The 17,291-nt window shown below is 52.9% G+C and overlaps 2 protein-coding genes across 2 annotated transcripts; one reads left to right on the forward strand and one right to left on the reverse strand.

Annotated features, from left to right (window-relative positions):
* Nucleotides 1-514: 514 nt before the first annotated feature.
* Nucleotides 515-3,908, forward strand: UBE2C (ubiquitin conjugating enzyme E2 C). Its single transcript, XM_052650486.1, has 6 exons — nt 515-696; nt 1,255-1,282; nt 2,325-2,411; nt 2,850-3,054; nt 3,161-3,220; nt 3,718-3,908. The coding sequence occupies exons 1-6, from the start codon at nt 596-598 to the stop codon at nt 3,774-3,776; spliced, it is 540 nt and encodes a 179-aa protein (XP_052506446.1). The 5' UTR covers nt 515-595; the 3' UTR covers nt 3,777-3,908.
* Nucleotides 3,909-11,286: 7,378 nt separating this feature from the next.
* Nucleotides 11,287-14,405, reverse strand: TNNC2 (troponin C2, fast skeletal type). Its single transcript, XM_052650487.1, has 6 exons — nt 14,290-14,405; nt 12,549-12,600; nt 12,259-12,402; nt 12,057-12,171; nt 11,745-11,881; nt 11,287-11,467 (listed from the first exon to the last, which is right to left on the reverse strand). The coding sequence occupies exons 1-6, from the start codon at nt 14,296-14,298 to the stop codon at nt 11,436-11,438; spliced, it is 489 nt and encodes a 162-aa protein (XP_052506447.1). The 5' UTR covers nt 14,299-14,405; the 3' UTR covers nt 11,287-11,435.
* Between the last annotated feature and the right edge of the window lie 2,886 nt (nt 14,406-17,291).

Genomic DNA, 17,291 nt, shown 5'->3' on the forward strand with positions numbered 1-17,291 from the left:
AGAATCCGCCTGCCAGTGCAGTAGACAGCAAGAGACACTGGTTTGATCCCTGGATTGGGAAAATCCCCAGGAGTAGGAAATGGAAACATACTCCAGTATTGCTTGGAAAGTTCCATGGACAGAGGAGCCTGGTAGGCTGCAGTCCGTGGGGTCGCAGAGTTAGGACTGAGCACACACACATCACAAGATTGGAGACCCTCGGTCAGGGCGTGCAGTGTGCTGCCGACTGTAGCCAAGCATTGACCTAAAGGGATTCGTCCCACGTGGACGTCTTCTAGGCCCTTTAATGGTTGGCGTTTTCCAAAGGCGGCCAATCCATTACAGGTTCGTTAATCAAAGACAGCCTGTTCTGCCAATCGCCAGTGAGAAGCCCGATTCCGTTGCCCAATAGTAGTACGCTGGTAGGTGGGTCTAGCGGTTGCGCGGTGACATAGCACTCTGGAGTGCCCCATTGGCTGGATCAAACCCAAGCGAGCCACTGATTGGTTAGCGCTGCCGGAGGGTTACAATTCAAACGCGGGCGGGCGGGCCCACAGCCCTGCAGTTGCAACTGTGAGCTCCGCGTACCGCTTATCTCCGTCTCATCGCCGCCGGGATGGCTTCGCAGAACCGCGACCCAGCCGCCGCCAGCGTCGCCGCCGCCCGTAAAGGAGCTGAGCCCAGTGGGGGTGCTGCCAGGGGCCCCGTAGGCAAGAGGTGAGTGGTGTGGAGGTAACACCCGCCGAGCCTGGCACGCCCTGGGCATTTGGGGCCGAGAGGGAAGACTTCCGGGACCCCCACCTCCTCCTGGAACGGGTTAGATAGGGGAGTTAAAGAGACATGCCAGAAGCTCTCCTGCTCTTAAGAGACACTCCCGAAAGAGGACGGAAAGGGTAGGATCACTACCAGGATCCTCTGTCAGTGAGCCGAGATGAAGATACTCCGGCGAACCTCGGTGGCTAGGCCGGAGGGCGGCGAGGGAGCGGGGTCGGGGAGGAAGAAGGGGAGAAATTGAGATCCGGATAGAGATTCCAGAGAAGCAGATAGGGTTAAGAGTAAGCCAGATCCGTCCTTCGAGATCCTCGAATTAGGGAGGGTGAGGGCTCACTAGGACCCTCCTATGGAAATGGAGGTGACTGTTCCCCCAGGTGAGTCCGACTTCAGGGTAGAGGAAAGCCTCCGTGACAACTGCCCCAGAGAGACTGGGGCGGGAGAAGATGCCTGGAGTCCTGGCCCATCCAGACTCCCAGGTGACTCCAAGTACTCTTTTTGCAGGCTGCAACAGGAGCTGATGACTCTCATGGTGAGTGACTGGTGCCCAGATCCCCAACCAACTGGTCTACCCTTCCACCTCCTAGTCACTTATCAGTGGCTTCCTTTGCTAAATCAGGCTCTTTGGTAGTCATGGGGGTAAAAAGATGAGTCCACCTTTCTCTCTTCTGTAAAGAAGTTAATCCACCCCACCTATACACCTTTTCTCCCCAATCTCTACTCCCCAGTACCATCCCCCCACAGTGAAGTTATACCTAAAATACAGCTCTTATACAAGGCCCTCTCCTTGTCCTTCCTGGCCCTACTTCCCTGCCCTAAGGTTTGAAAAAAGGGAAGTGTTAGTATCTCAGTGGTGTCTGACTCTGCGACCCCATAAACTGTAGCCTGGTAGTCTCCTCTGTTGAGGGAACTCTCCAGGCAAGAATACTGGAGTGGGTAGCCATTCCCTTCTCCAGCGGATCTTCCTGCATTGCGAGCAGATTCTTTATCCCCTGAGCCACCAGGGAAGCCCTCAGGTTTATCCACACCCATCTCTCCATCCTTCTTAATATTTCTAATCCTGTCATACTTCTTCCTGGACTGTGTTTTCTACATTAGCCCTAGATACTCAACTCACATCCTTCAATGACCATATTGTTCCTCTTCCCAGTCTGTGAATAGTTTCTGGGCTTCATATATAACCAGCACTCAATAGCATGTTGAGGGAATTCCCCGGTGGTCCAGTGGTTAGGACTCAATGCTTTCACTGCCTTGGGCCAGGTTCCATCCCTGGTCAGGGAGTGAAGATCCCACAAGCCAAAGAACAGCCAAAAAAAAAAAATAGCATGTTGAACTGAATTCCCGCAGCCAGCACTAAAGGTACAGAGCTGCCTTCTGCTTCCCTACACAACATCTCCTTTCTTAGCCTGGCAATGAACCTCCACAAATCCCAGTACTCCCCTCAGGAAAACATATCAGTTTGGCCCGGTTGCTTTATTTTGGATCAAAATGTGAGGTTAAGAGGAACGGGTTCACTGACTGGCCCCCCAAGAGCAAACTCTTCCAGCCCAGCATGTGTGGTGTTTCCTCCCCAGATGTCTGGCGATAAAGGAATTTCTGCCTTCCCTGAATCGGACAACCTCTTCAAATGGGTGGGGACCATCCATGGAGCCGCTGGCACAGTAAGTGCAGGGCTGAGGGAGGTGAGCGTGACTAAGCTGAGTCTGGGGAGAGGTGGGAGGTGAAATCCAGGTGCCAGGTCTGCTTCACGTCTCTTGCCCGCCAGGACACTCCTCTGTGTCTGCTGTGGTGCCCTGAGCTTGTGGCCCTGGTCACCCTGAGTACAGTAAGAGGCTGGGTTTAAGGCAGCGCTCTCCATCTGAGATGTGTACCGAGGACCAGACAGCAAAGACAATTGAGCACACTTAGGCTGGTGGGCCTTAGACCAAAGGATCACTGAGGACCCCACCAGATATGAGAGAACGCACCAGACCAGTTTCATGCTTCATCTTCTGTAGAGTCCTAATGAACTCAGGGGTCCTGGCAGTCCATTATGTGGAGCTTAGGCTGGGAACTGAGGCTCGGGGTAGGAGGGTTAACCCGCGAATCTCTTTCTCCAGGTATATGAAGACCTGAGGTATAAACTGTCCCTGGAGTTCCCCAGTGGCTACCCTTACAACGCACCCACGGTGAAGTTCCTCACACCCTGCTACCATCCCAACGTGGACACCCAGGGTAACATCTGCCTGGACATCCTGAAAGACAAGTGGTCCGCCCTGTATGATGTCAGGACCATCCTGCTCTCCATCCAGAGTCTGCTCGGAGGTGACTGCCAGGCCCGGGCCCTCCCCCAGAACCTGGGGACCTGTCAGGACTCCCCCCGGGCCGCCTCTCCTACCCACACCTGACCCTTCTTTTCCTCCGCCCGCAGAGCCCAACATTGATAGCCCTTTGAACACACATGCGGCTGAGCTCTGGAAAAACCCCACAGGTGGGTCCTTCATCCTGAGGGCACCAGACCATCCCTCCCCAACTTTCAGAAGCTCCTTCAAACAACAGGAGGATTCCAGTGACTTGGGAATGTGTCCTGATGGCTTTAGGGGGCCGGGGAGAAGGGGGAGGTGGTAACCCACTTCCACCTCTTCCTTGATGTGTCTGGTTCTCTTGTTTGCTATAAAATCAGAAAAACCAACCCATTCCACATTAATAGAGCTTGGGGAGATTTTAAGTAGAAGGCAAAGCTTTGTGCAAATGACTTGCTCTCTCAGGGCCCCTAGGCGCCTCCCCTGTCCCTGGGAGCAGAGCTACTCCCTAGAAGCAGAACCCATCCAGGAGACCTGTCTGGGTGGCCAGCAGAGGGTCAAGCCGTTGTGCTGGGAAACCCCTCGGAGCTCCCCAAAGTCCTCCCACGTGTGTATTCTTGCTGCTCTCTTGCCCACCTCACCCCCTGTCCCCATCAGTCACCAAGAGCTGCCTGTTCTCTTCCAGCCTTTAAGAAGTACCTGCAAGAAACCTACTCAAAGCAGGTCTCCAGCCAAGACCCCTGACCTGGGATGTCCAGCTCTCCTTGTGTTCTTTTTTTTTCCCTTAGGCAGTCTGTCCATGCCTCAATTTTCTGTACAGAACTCTTGTCTTATCTGTGGTGTCATTTTTGTTTTGTTTCTGTTTTTTAAATTAAGTGTGGTTAAACCCTTGTGATGAATATATTAAATAAATACATTTTGGGGTTTTTATAGCAAGTTGCTGTTTTGTCATTACCCAAGGGTTGGAAGTGCCCAGGGTCGGCAGAAATCAGGTGTAGGATTTGAGTTCTCTGCTCCACAGCCCAGGGAGTAGAAACAGCCGATAGGCTGTAGGGCTAAGCAAGGAAGTGACAGGATTCCCTCCCTTGTAACCTGAGTTATTTTATGATTCTGCACCTGTTTCCTCATCTATAAAATGGGTGTCACAAAATGCTAGTTTCTGGGAGTTCCCTGGTGGTCTAGTGGTGAGGAGTCAGTGCTTTCCCTGCTGCAGCCCAGGTTCAGCCCCTGGGAACTGAGATCCCAGAAGCCACACAGCATGGCAATAAATCAATACTAATTTAAAGAAAAACAAAATGCTGATCCTATGGAGTGGTGACACACACCAGGAATACAGGTGTTGTCCCAGTTGTATTGTAGATGAAGCTGAGCCAGATCTTAAGACTGAAATGGAGTGATACAGTGTGTATGTGTGTGTTGGAGAGGGTTGGGAGGAGGACCAGCTACCCGCTTTATGACAGATTTTTTGACCCTGAAGGAGCAAGAGGACATTCAGGTGACCCTACAGCCAGCCCAGGGTCTGGGGGAGACAGCCAGGGGAAGTCTTCCGGATGGAGGTCACAAGTCACCCCAGCCCAGGTCCTCCACGATGGTTGCTTCTCCACTGGGGCACCTTCACCTCCTCCATCTCCCAGCATTTCCTCTATTTGCTGCACCACTGGTCCAGAGCCCCAGCCCCTTGGGCCGTCTTTCCACTGACCCACCACAGGCCTTTGAGCTCCTGGAAGGAAACCCCCGTGTTGACCAGCTGGGTCCCAGCAGGCTGAAGTGCTGGGCCCTGCCCAGGTCCTGCAGGAAGATCTCCGTGAGAAGCTTAGTGTTAGGTAAAAGACCAGGACACCAAAAGTGTCTAATAGGCTTTTTAATGGCGAAGCACTCCTGGGCGGGGTTCCCAGGCCCGAACGAGGCAGGTGGAGGAAGTCTGCACCCTGACCGTGTTGGGGGTGGTTTATACGATTGTTGCAAGGGATGGTCAGGCTAGACGGACGGGGGTTCGGATAGGTCGCCAGGCCAAGGCGTCGCGGGCTGACAGGTCCTTCTTTGTGGCTGAGGTGGGGCAGCTTTACCTGGGGAAGTGTGCTGTCATTGGTCCCCAGGATCTGGGAGGCTCCTTCCGTTAGGGACTTCCCCTGCGGGAGGGAGGGAGAGGAGGGGCGGCCCATCATGGCCCCCGGGGTCCGGCCTTACACTTAGGTGCACTCCAACAAGGCCCAAGCGTTGCCCTGCTCACCTAGCCTGGTCAACTGTGTCTGCAGCTGCTTGTGCAGGCCTGGGATAGGCTAGGAGGAGGAGATAACAGGGAGACCATCAGGAAGGTTCTCACCCACCTTTTTCTCTTAATCCAGCTAGCCCTCATCCCTGCGCCCCGACCAAGCTGTCACATGTGGAAAGAACTGTGGTTGGAACTTAGATGTCCTCTGATCAATTTCTTTATCTCAAATTGTGCTGTTGGCTCTCTCCTTGGAACTTAGACTCATGTTGCTCAATCTGCTGTGCATATAAACCTTCCTGGGATTTTATTCAAATACAAATTTTGATTCAGTCCATCTGGGTGGAGCCTGAGGCTCTGGCTCCCAGGTGTTATCATTGCTGTTGTCTAGTTAAAGGTACAGAGCAGTCTTCTCAAGGTGCGGTCCTTCCACTTGTCACCTGGATCTGGCTAGATATGCAAGTTCTTGGCCCCAGTAATCTGTCCAGATGATTCTGACGCTCTCAAATTGAAAATCACCAGACCAGACTTCCCTGGTGTTCCAGTGGTTCAGAATCTGTCTGCCAATGCAGGGGACACAGGTTCAACCCCTGGTCCAGGAAGATCCCATATGCTGCAAGGCAACTGAGCTCGTATGCCAACTACTGAGCCTACACTCCAGAGTCCGCCAGCCACAAACCCTGAGCCCACGCATGCCCTAGAGGCCATGCCCTGCAAAAAGAGAAGCAGTAAGAACCCCAAGCACTGCAACTAAGAGTAGCCCCACTTGCTGTAACTAGAGAAAGCCCGTGGGCAGCAACCGAGACCCACTGCAGCCAAAAATAAGTAAAATTTAAGAAAAAAAATCACCAGGCCGGGAGATATCTGAGAAGAGCAGCGCTCAGAATCTGACACTAAATTGGTTCTTAAGTACTGGCCAAGGTGGATGAGTCTTTGCCTGCCTTAGGAAGCCTCCTTATGTGCTTTCCTAGATCATGGTGTCTGATCCCCCCCAGATGGTCACGTGGCCTAAAAGTGTCAGTCACAGAGACCCAATTCCACATTGTCATTCAGAACTAATCCCTCCAAGAAAGTAAAACTGCTTTCTTGAATACTACTAGAAGGCAATGGCACCCCACTTCAGTACCCTTGCCTGGAAAATCCCATGGACGGAGGAGCCTGGTAGGCTGCAGTCCATGGGGTCGCTAAGAGTTGGACACGACTGAGCAACTTCACTTTCACTTTTCACTTTCATGCATTGGAGAAGGAAATGGCAACCCACTCCAGAGTTCTTGCCTGGAGAATCCCAGGGACGGGGGAGCCTGGTGGGCTGCTGTCTATGGGGTCGCACAGAGTCAGACACAACTGAAGTGACTTAGCAGCAGCAGCAGAGCTGCTAAAAGAGGAGGGAGTCAGTCTGGGCTGCTGGTGGAGACAGCTGCAAATGAAAGAATGCCAAGCAGAGACAAATAGCTGAGAGATGACACTGAAACTCTGGCCTCCACTTCACGCCTTGGCATCCCAGTATCATGACTCAACAAATCTCTTCTTTGTGTAAGTCAGTTTGACTTCAGTTTCTGACACTAGCTCAGTAAGTATGAGAAAGTAGTCGTGGTGGTTGCTAAGTCGCTAAGTCACGCCCAGCTCTTGTGAACCCATGGACTGTAGCCTGCTAGGCTGCTGTGATGATTGTTATTCGCATTCATTCAGTACAACGGTTGAGTGCCTACAAGGTAAAGGCCCTAGATTGGGGGCTGGGGATAAGGCAGGGAAGAGGACACAGTGCTGTCCTCGAGGAGAGTGAAGTTTAGGGAACAGACATATCAATGGGGCTTCCCAGGAGGCTCAGTGGTAAAGCCTCCGCCTGCCAATCCCTGGATTGGTAAGATCCCCTGGAGAAGGAAACAGCAACCCACTCCAGTATCCTTGTCTGGGAAATCACATGGACGGAGGAGCCTGGCAGGCTACAGTCCATGGGGTCACAAAGAGTCAAACACAACTGAGCGGCTGAACACATACACAAGCAAAGGCATGTCAACAGCAGGAATAAGTGGTGGTTAAAGTAGAACTGTGTTAGAATTCCTGATCCACGCCCATATTACTTGTACACACTTGGGAACTTAGAGCAAACCTCTCTATAAAATGGAAATATTAGTAGCTACCTCATAGGATAGAACAGTGCCTCAGAATAGTGCCTGACACATAAAAAGCACTAAATAAAAGCTGGATGTGGGAGATTCCTGGCAGTCTAGTGGTTAGGATTCCAGGCTTCCACTGACATGGCTTGGGTTCAGTCCCCAGTCAGGGAACTGAGATAAGCCACGTGGTGTGGCAAAAAACAAAAACTGAGTGCTAGGCTCACATGTTGCTATGAGAACTCAGAGGTGAGTGAGGCACCTAACGAAGAGAGGAGGGTCAAAGAAGGCTCTCTGGAGAAGGAAACTCGGCCATGCGGGAGGTAATAGGCAGTTCATGAAGCCTTGAGCAGGGCAGTGACATGATCAGATTTGGTTTTGGAAAGATCCTTCTGGCCACCGTCTGTCTAGGCAGTGAATGGCTGGAAGGAAGTTCGCTACCATTATCAATAGCCTGGTAAGCAATGGTGGTGACCTGAGTTATGACGTTCAGTGGGCTTGGAGAGGAGGAATGAAGTGGTAGGGAGACAAAGTGGTGGGGCCCAGTAAGTAAATTAGAGGTGGGAAATGAGCTCCAGAATTTCTGACTTGGGTCTCATCTCTGAGAAAGGTACCACAAGACAAGATGGAGGAGGGAGATTTATCAATTTATGGCAGAGCCAGTTTGAAGCACTCAGGACACCCAGGAAGAACTGTCAACAGGTAGTCCTACTCCTGTTTCCACCTCACAGCCATATCGTCTAGGTCAGCGGTCCCTAGCCTTTTGGGCACCAGGGACCAGTTTCATGGAAGACAATTTTCCACCGACCAGAGTGGTGGAGGGGGAGTGGTTTCAGGATGATTCAAGCACCCTACATTTCTATTATTATTACATTGTGATATATAATTATATAACTCACCATAACAGAATCAGATCATCAGGCATTAGATTCTTGTGCAATCTAGATCCCTCACATGCACAGTTCACAGTAGGGTTTGCACTCCTTTGAGAATCTAATACTGCCACTGATCTTACCTGACATGAAGCTCAGGCGGTAATGTGAGCAATGGGGAATGGCGAGGAATACAGATGAAGTGTCAGTCGTCACTCACTAGCTCACCTCTCACCTCCTGCTGTGTGGCTCAGTTCCTAATAGGCCCCGGATGGGTACCGTACCCGGTACTGGGGATTGGGGACCTCTGATCTAAGGCAATGCCAAAGAATGCTCAAACTACTGCACAATTGCACTCATCTCACATGTTAGTAAAGTAATGCTCAAAATTCTCCAAGCCAGGCTTCAGCAATATGTGAACCATGAACTCCCTGATGTTCAAGCTGGTTTTAGAAAAGGCAGAGGAACCAGAGATCAAATTGCCAACATCCGCTGGATCATGGGAAAAGCAAGAGAGTTCCAGAAAAACACCTATTTCTGCTTTATTGACTATGCCAAAGCCTTTGACTGTGTGGATCACAATAAACTGTGGAAAATTCTGAAAGAGATGGGAATACCAGACCACCTGACCTGCCTCTTGAGAAATCTGTATGCAGGTCAGGAAACAACAGTTAGAACTGGACATGGAACAACAGACTGGTTCCAAATAGGAAAAGGAGTACGTCAAGGCTGTATATTGTCACCCTGCTTATTTAACTTCTATGCAGAGTACATCATGAGAAACGCTGGACTGGAAGAAACACAAGCTGGAATCAAGATTGTCGGGAGAAATATCAATAACCTCAGATATGCAGATGACACCACCCTTATGGCAGAAAGTGAAGAGGAACTCAAAAGCCTCTTGATGAAAGTGAAAGAGGAGAGTGAAAAGGTTGGCTTAAAGCTCAACATTCAAAAAACGAAGATCATGGCATCCGGTCCCATCACTTCATGGCAAATAGATGGAGAAACAGTGGAAACAGTGGCAGACTTTCTCTTTTTGGGGCTCCCAAATCACTGCAGATGGTGACTGCAGCCATGAAATTAAAAGACACTTACTCCTTGGAAGAAAAGTTATGACCAACCTAGACAGTATATTCAAAACCAGAGACATTACTTTGCTGACTAAGGTCCGTCTAGTCAAGGCTATGATTTTTCCTGTGGTCATGTATGGTTGTGAGAGTTGGACTGTGAAGAAGGCTGAGCGCCGAAGAATTGATGCTTTTGAACTGTGGTGTTGGAGAAGACTCTTGAGAGTCCCTTGGACTGCAAGGAGATCCAACCAGTCCATTCTGAAGGAGATCAACCCTGGGATTTCTTTGGAAGCAATGATGCTAAAGCTGAAGCTCCAGTACTTCGGCCACCTCATGAGAAGAGTTGACTCACTGGAAAAGACCCTGATGCTGGGAGGGATTGGGGGCAGGAGGAAAAGGGGATGACAGAGGATGAGATGGCTGGATGGCATCACGGACTCGATGGCCGTGAGTCTGAGTGAACTCCGGGAGATGGTGATGGACAGGCAGGCCTGGCGTGCTGCAATTCATGGGGTCGCAAAGAGTCGGACACGACTGAGCGACTGAACTGAACTGAACTGAACTGATCTAAGTTATCATCTATATGTCTGGGTAAGATGGTTAGATGGCATCACCAACTCAATGGACATCAGTCTGAGCAAGCGCCAGGAGTTGGTGATGAACATGGAAGCCTGGCATGCTGCAGTCCATGGGGTTGCAAAGAGTCAGGCACGACTGAGCAACTGAACTGAAATGAACTGATATGTCTGGGTACATCATTCCACTCGGTCTTAATTTCCTCAACTGTAAAATGGAAATAAGGGCATCTGTCCCTGGGGTTGTGTGGATAAATGAGACAATGAGCAGCACACAGTAGGCATTCATAGGGATGATAACTAACCTCCAGCACTGCTCCTGGCTGGAAATACCATCAGGAAACATGATGAAACAGAAAGGGGAGAAGAAAACACAGAGTTGGAGAGAGACAGCTAGAGTGATAAACAGGAGTTCAATGTTTCAAGATGATAACGACATTACTAAAAGGATTTACTGTATGCTGACTCTGTGCCAGTCTCTGTTCTAAGCACTTGGTACACATTAACTAGTCCTTCCAACCCTGTGAAAGTGAAAGTCACTCAGTCCTGTCTGACTCTTTGGAACCCCATGGACTGTACAATCCATAGAATTCTCCAGGCCAGAATATTGGAGTGGGTAGCCTTCTCCCTCTCCAGGGGATCTTCCCAACCCAAGGATCAAACCCAGATCTCCCACACAGCAGGCGAATTCTTTACCAGCTGAGCCACCAGGGAAGGCCAAAGCTATGTACTGTCATTGTCCCCATCTTACAGATTAGGATAGGGAGCAGAGAGTGGTTTGTCACCAGCAATGAGGATTCAGACTTAGCCTGACCAAAGCCAAACTACCACTGCACCTAATTAGCTTCGACCCGGCTCTCACTATCATTGAGTTGTTTCCAGAAGAGCTCTGGTCGCCAGAGTGCAGCCAGTCAGCGCACGGATCGAGGAAGGACGTGATGGTATCTGAGATGGGTCGTGATATCTTGGAGACGGCATCTGAGCTGAGTTGAAGGATTTGCCAAGGTTTTAATAAGAGGAAGAAGGGCAGTCCAAGGAGAGAGAACAAAGTGTGCAAAGGCCCAAGGGCTTAAAGTGCACCCCACCTGCAGAGCAAGAGAGAGAGGCCGAAGCCTGTCGAGGGGAGGAGCAACTGTGAGAAGGAGGGGATGGAATCTGGATTTGATTCTAGAAGCAGAGGGGACCCTGGAAGCGCCAGGCGCCACACAGCCCCTCAGCTAAGCTGTCACGCACGCTCAGTCGCGAAACTTCCGAGGGCATGGAACGCCACCTCGGGTTCCTGGGTCCCGCTGCGCTCGGACCCGAGGACTCTCGGGCGGCTCCAGCCTTGCGGCGCCCTGGACGGTGACCCAACCAGGCGGCCCCGGACACTGGATCCGTCCCGGTCCTCCCCTCTACTCAGACCACGAGCTTTGCAATGTTTCCTTTTATTCCTTTCAGACACATCCCCAGAAGGGGCCGCGCCTCCCTCCCGGGGCGGAGGGACGAAAGCGGCTCAGGGGGGCGGCACCGCCCACGCCAGAGGGCCGAGCGGTGTCGGTGGCTGCAAGGGCCGACTTCTTACTGCACGCCCTCCATCATCTTCAGGAACTCTGCAGGAAAGAAGACGGAGGGGCGCTTACGAGTCTCCCCGCGGCGGACGAGGCCAGGTCCCCGGGGCAGGGGGCGGGCCCAGCCTCTTAGACGGGGCGCCCGGCTATTAGCGGATGCATTGCACAAAACCGGCCCGCGGGAGGCGGGGAGGAACCTGGCCCCGCCCCGCCCCGCCCCGCCCCGCCCCGCCCTCGAGGCGGAGGACGCCCGCCGGGGCGCGAAGCTCCGGGGGCTCCCGTCCCCGCGCCCCGGTCCCCGCGCGCCCCAGACCCTCACCGTCGAAGTCAATACGGCCGTCGTTGTTCTTGTCCCCGTCCTTCATCAGGGATTCGAGCTCCTCGTCTGTCACGTGCTCCCCGGAGGCTCGGAAAATCTCCGCCAGCTCCTCGGCGTCGATGTAGCCGTCCGCGTTCCTGCGGGCGTGTAGGGCCTGGGCGCGGGGCTCTCAGGGCCCGCAGGGGCGAGCCTCCCGCGCCACGCCCCCCGCCTGCACCCCCATCCGCCCCCCCCCCCCCCGGAACCTTCGGGCCCTGAGGGCCAGATTCAGACTGCTCCGCGCCTTGGCTGTTCCCAGGGCCCCCAACGCACTTGTCGAAGATGCGGAAACACTCAGCCAGCTCCTCTTCGCTCTTGCCCTTGGCGTCCTCTTTCATCTGGCGCACCATCATGACCAAGAACTCCTCGAAGTCGATGGTGCCGCTGCCTGAGGGGAGCGGGTGGTGAGTGGGCCCAGCCCTGGCTGCCACGCCACCCACCCTCCCACGTCGCCTCCCGAGGGCCGCCGGCTCACCATCCTCATCCACCTCTTCGATGATGGCGTCCAGCTCCTCTTTGGTGGGTGTCTGGCCCAGCATCCTCATCACGGTGCCCAGCTCCTTGACGCTGATGTCCCCGCCGCCGTCCGCGTCAAACATGTCGAAGGCGGCCTTGAACTCTGCCAGGGCGAGGAGGGCAGAGAGCCGAGGTGAGCCTGGCGAGACTGTCAGCCTCACATCCACATACTCTCTCCCCACCTGCCCAGACACTCCAGGTTCCCCAGCACCCCGCCTCCCAGCAGCCAGCCTGCCCACCCCCACTCACCAGCGATCATCTCCTCGCTGAGGTAGGACCGGGCCTCAGCCTGCTGGTCGGTCTGCAGAAGACACGGGCCATCAAAGAGTCAAAGGGACAGACGGGAGTACATTCCTGCCTTCACCCCGTTCTCCTGCACCCCCATTTCTGTACGTGCCCCCTACGTCCCTGCAGAGCAACAGCTTCCAGTTGCCCCACTCTGGACATACCCCCACAGCACCCAGCCCCACTTTTGAAGAACTGGGGATTATGTCTCACTTGTCTGTCAGAAATCAAGTCAGGGCCCCCCACCCCATGACCTTCCGCGAGTCATTAATGTACCTCATCCCCTGATCTCTTCTCAGCAGCTTTTCGGGGATCAGCTGGAATCAGCCGAATGAGAAGGCTTTGTAAAGTGCCAGCATGATTCTAGCATGATTTCTAGGTTCCCTACCTGCTCATCACACTTGGTACTTTAATAGTGAAGTCACTCAGTCTTGTCCTACTCTTTGCAACCCCATGGACTGTAGCCTACCAGGCTCCTCTCTCCATGGGATTCTCCAGGCAAGAACACTGGAGTGGGTTGCCATTTCCTTCTCCAGGGGATCTTCCCAACCCAGGGATTGAACCCGGGTCTCCCGCATTGTGGACACTTTAACCTCAGCCACCAGGGAAGCCCGGTACTTTAATAGGTGCTCAATAAATGTTTGTGGTTACACAAATAATAATGTGACGGAAAGTTACTGAGTCCTGACCAAGGGTCAGGCCATAGACCAGGCACTGGTACCACCAAGGAATCAGGCACATTCCCTCTCTCAGAACTTGCAGAGACAGAGGGTGTAAGCTTCCTTCCGCCGACTCAGTCATCAGAGTAGATACCACTCGGTGCTGGGCAGAGTGGGATGTGGGCCTTGTGGGGGTGACAGGTGGCTCTGGAGAGTTCCGATCACATCCAAGCCCAGCCACCCCAGCCGGGGCTCTGGACTGAGGCTGGCCCTGAGGGAGTGCTGAAGCATCCTAGGAGTCCTTTGGCTGGCTGGCTGGCTGGCTGCTGCCTGTCCTCCCTGTCTCCCTCCTCCCCTCCTCCTCCTCCTCCCCCTCCCCCTCCTCCCCTCCCCCTCCTCCCCTCCCCCTCCTCCCCTCCCCCTCCTCCCCTCCCCCTCCCCAGTCCTGAGCCAGAAGGGCAGACTATTTTTAGTAAGGCATGGGCCACAGCAGCTGCCCTCCGGGTCTAGTTACTCCTTGAAGAGAAGTGGGGAGGGCTCGCGTAGGAGAAGCACAGCCTCAAATCCCAGCCCCTCTCCGGGAGGGTGACATCTCTCTAACTCTGCTCTGTCATCTTTGGCCCCTTGGAGCTCTGGGGGTCCTGCTCCTGAGCAGGCCTCCTGTCTTCCAAAGGAGGGCTTTAGCAAGGCTTCCAGCCCATCCCCCCACCACCACTCACTGCCTTGCTGGATAACCCCCTCTCCACCACAAGGGAGACAAGCTAAAGCCCACTCACGGTCCCCTGATCCACACTGCTAGAAGCCTCAGAAGATCTCAGGGAACCAGCAAGCCTAGAGGATGGGCCCCTGGAACGTCCTCACTAGCCATCCCCTTCCAAGACAAGTCCAAGGCCCTCTTCCAACCTTCCTCCCAGACACCGGGATTCCAGGAGCCTTCAGATTCCATCTTCAAACATCCAAGTGACTGCCCCAACAAGCACCCAGATCTGAGAGATGCCCAGAAGAGCTCCAGTGAAGGCAGAGAGGAAGTCCCTTTGGATCCTTACCCTTACCATTTTGCGTGTCCACCTGGACTCCTTCGCTGTAGGTTACCTTCTCCGTACTCCGCCACCCAAAGATGCCCTGGCCTGCTCTAGCCCCTCGGATTTGTAGGGGCATCCTCTCCTCCCACCTCCCTGCTCCCCAGGACCAATGCCCTGGCCAATCAGATCCTGGGGTCAGTGAGCCACCCCCTCCCAGAGTCCTAGCCCATTACCTAATTTAGCCAAGGGCCCTTGCAGAGAAATTTAAGCCTCTGAGCAGGTGGCGAGCCTTGACGTCCTAGATTCTTGTGAGGAGAACCCGCCTTGCTCTGCCACTCCTAGTGAGCGCCCCCACCCCGCCCCCAAGAAGCACACTTGCTCCCAGATGGGTGAGGAAGATCAGGATAGAGGAAAGAGAGACAACCGTAGTAGCATGGAAGAGCACAAGCCTTGACGTTCAAAACCCAAGATCCAAGTCCTGTCTCTACAAGCTGTGCATACGTGGGCAGGTGGCAATGCCACTCTGAACTTCAGTTTCCTTGTGTGTGAGATGGAGACAGTCATAACCTCCCTCCCAGAGAAACCATGGTAAACGGGAGCCTGGGTTTAAGTCACCGGGCTTGTGCCAAATACTTAAAGTCAGTGCTTTGCAAATGGAGTGTTTTGTCTTTGGATCAGAGACCAGAGGGGGACAGGACAGCATGAGGGGAAATGACAGCCACAGTTACTGAACCTCTGCGACGTGCTGCACATGTGCTAAGCGTTTTAATCATCTGATCTCACCCAATACTCATCCTGTGAGGTAGCAACTATGGTTATTCCCCTTTCTACCAGGGAGGTTTGTAAATCATAAATCTCTGTAGTCACGTTGGGGATTCTTATTCATCCTGACTGAGGGGAAGTTGGGGCAGACAGTCTTCCAGACAGACCTGTCTGGAGGGAAAAATGAATAGAGGCGTCCACTTGGAAGAGAAAGAAACATTGAAAGTAGATTCTTCTCTCAAGCTTACCTTGTCCAGGAAAGGAGGTTTGGGGATTCACTTTTTTAGGAGGGGAGGGGACCAGAGGAGGTTTCCCTAAGTAAATGCAGGGACAGCTTGCCCTTTGCTGGAGCTCAGGGAAGATGCCTGGAGGAGCTCAGCTGGCCTCCTGGAGAGTGAAGGGGTGGGTAGATCAGGTCAAATCCAAAGGGAGACCACCCTGAGAATCCACGGGGTCCACCAGGGTGTTGGGATGGGCAACATTCATGGACTCTTATCAAGTAACAGAAAGAGCACGATGATGACTAAACACATGGTCTGGGGCCAGGGAAAGGGGGCTGGACACCAAGGAAGGCAGACGGACAGTGGCAGCTGGGCTGCCTTCTTGCCCTACATAGATATTCCCAAGGAAAGCTCAGTGGAGCCAGGCCAGGCTAAATAAGGCCTCCCCCAGCCAGGCCCAGGGCCAAAGGGTGATGCTCTCCAGGGGTGCCTATTTGGACACAAACATTGGAACCACTTGATCCTTTAGGAACAGAGTATAGGGAGTATAGAACTCCCAGCAATCCTTTGTTCATTAGTTTGTTCTTTAATTTATTTGGCGAAATAGATAAAGTCCAAACTCAGTGTGGCCAAGCAAGGTCCCACTGATCCTTCCATTCTCATTCCCCACCTTACATGTGGTTCTGCTCTGGTTCAAGCTAAAATGCAGCTTCAAACACCATCCTTTATAGCCCTCCAAGCCCTTGCACATGTAGGTTTGTTGGTGTGTGTTTTTTTTTTTTTTAATATTATTTGGCTGTGCCGGGTCTTAGTTGAGGCATGCGGTACGTCCCATCTTCATTGAGGCATGCAGGATCTTTAGTTGTGGCCTATGAACTCTTAGTTGCAGCATGTGGGATCCAGTTTCCTGACCAGGGATTGAACTTGGGGCCCCCCCGCACTGGGAGCTCAGTCTTAGCCACTGGACCAGGAGTGAAGTCCCTCGGTTTCTTCGTCTTAAAAATGTACGATTCTTGTCCACTAACAGCCTTTTCCCCAGGAGGTTGTGAGGGTTAGATATGACACCTTTTCAAGTGCCTAGAACCAGGTGGAGGATACCGTGGAACCTCAGGAAATGAGAGCCCTGCCTCTTCTGCACCGAGGGATGGCAGGGAGTGTGTTCCATTCAAAGCCATTCCCCCACCCCTCTCTCCTGCACATTTAAAAAGGGCAGGAGTGGACTTCCCTGGTGGCATGGAGGATAAGAACCTGCCTGCCAAAGCAGGGGACATGAGTTCAATCCCTGGTCTGAGAAGATTCCACGTGCTGCAGAGCCACTAAGCCCATGCTCCACAGCTACTGAACCCTCGCTCCAGAGCTGAGGGTTGGAGCTGCAACTTCCAAGCCCAAGTACTGCAACTACTGAAGCCCAGGTGCCTGGAGCATGTGCTCTGCAACAAGAGAAGCCACTGCAATGAGAAGCCTGTGAACCGCAACAAAGCCAAGAGTAGCCCCTACTCGCCACAACTAGAGAAGGCCAGGCAAAGCAACGAAGCCCCAGCGCAGCCAAAAGTAAAATAATAATAAAAAAAAAAATTTAAAGAAGTAGTTACCATCAGAGATTTTATCTGATCATACGATATAACTAGCAATATCTGCCCTGCTAGGGACTGATAGCTAGGCCTTCTGACAGGAAGGGACAATAAATTCTGGACCTACAGCTGCCTTCTGGATAAAAGATAAAAACACAGCTGGTTAGAGGAATTGCTGAGATTGCAACTGACATCGGGAGATAAAAAACAGGATGTGGAACTCAGGAGACCTGGGCCGCAAGGCCCCACTCTCAGAAACCTCTGGCAAGCTGTGTGACTTCAGGCGAGTAACTCAGCCTCTCTGGGTCTGTTTCCCCATTTGTCTATGTGCTATGTGTGAGGCAGGCTCAAATGAGATTGTAAGAGCGTGTGAACACTGGAGAAACAATAATCGTTGTGTAACTGATGATCCTCTTAGCCCCTGCTCTGAGCTAAGCCCTGGACTAGGGTCCTTTCGGAGAGCTGCAGAAAT

Source organism: Budorcas taxicolor, chromosome 13, assembly GCF_023091745.1.
Source record: "Budorcas taxicolor isolate Tak-1 chromosome 13, Takin1.1, whole genome shotgun sequence".
NCBI lineage: Eukaryota > Metazoa > Chordata > Mammalia > Artiodactyla > Bovidae > Budorcas > Budorcas taxicolor.

Excerpts from the sequence above, each read along its gene's own strand:
- UBE2C (XM_052650486.1), top strand. The coding sequence starts at position 596 with ATGGCTTCGCAGAACCGCGACCCAGCCGCCGCCAGCGTCGCCGCCGCC. Across the intron at positions 1,283-2,324 it reads AGGAGCTGATGACTCTCATG|ATGTCTGGCGATAAAGGAAT; the intron begins GTGAGTGACTGG and ends TTTCCTCCCCAG. Across the intron at positions 3,055-3,160 it reads CATCCAGAGTCTGCTCGGAG|AGCCCAACATTGATAGCCCT; the intron begins GTGACTGCCAGG and ends CTCCGCCCGCAG.
- TNNC2 (XM_052650487.1), bottom strand. Across the intron at positions 12,172-12,258 it reads CGAAGAGGTGGATGAGGATG|GCAGCGGCACCATCGACTTC; the intron begins GTGAGCCGGCGG and ends CGCTCCCCTCAG. Across the intron at positions 11,468-11,744 it reads CGGCCGTATTGACTTCGACG|AGTTCCTGAAGATGATGGAG; the intron begins GTGAGGGTCTGG and ends TCTTTCCTGCAG.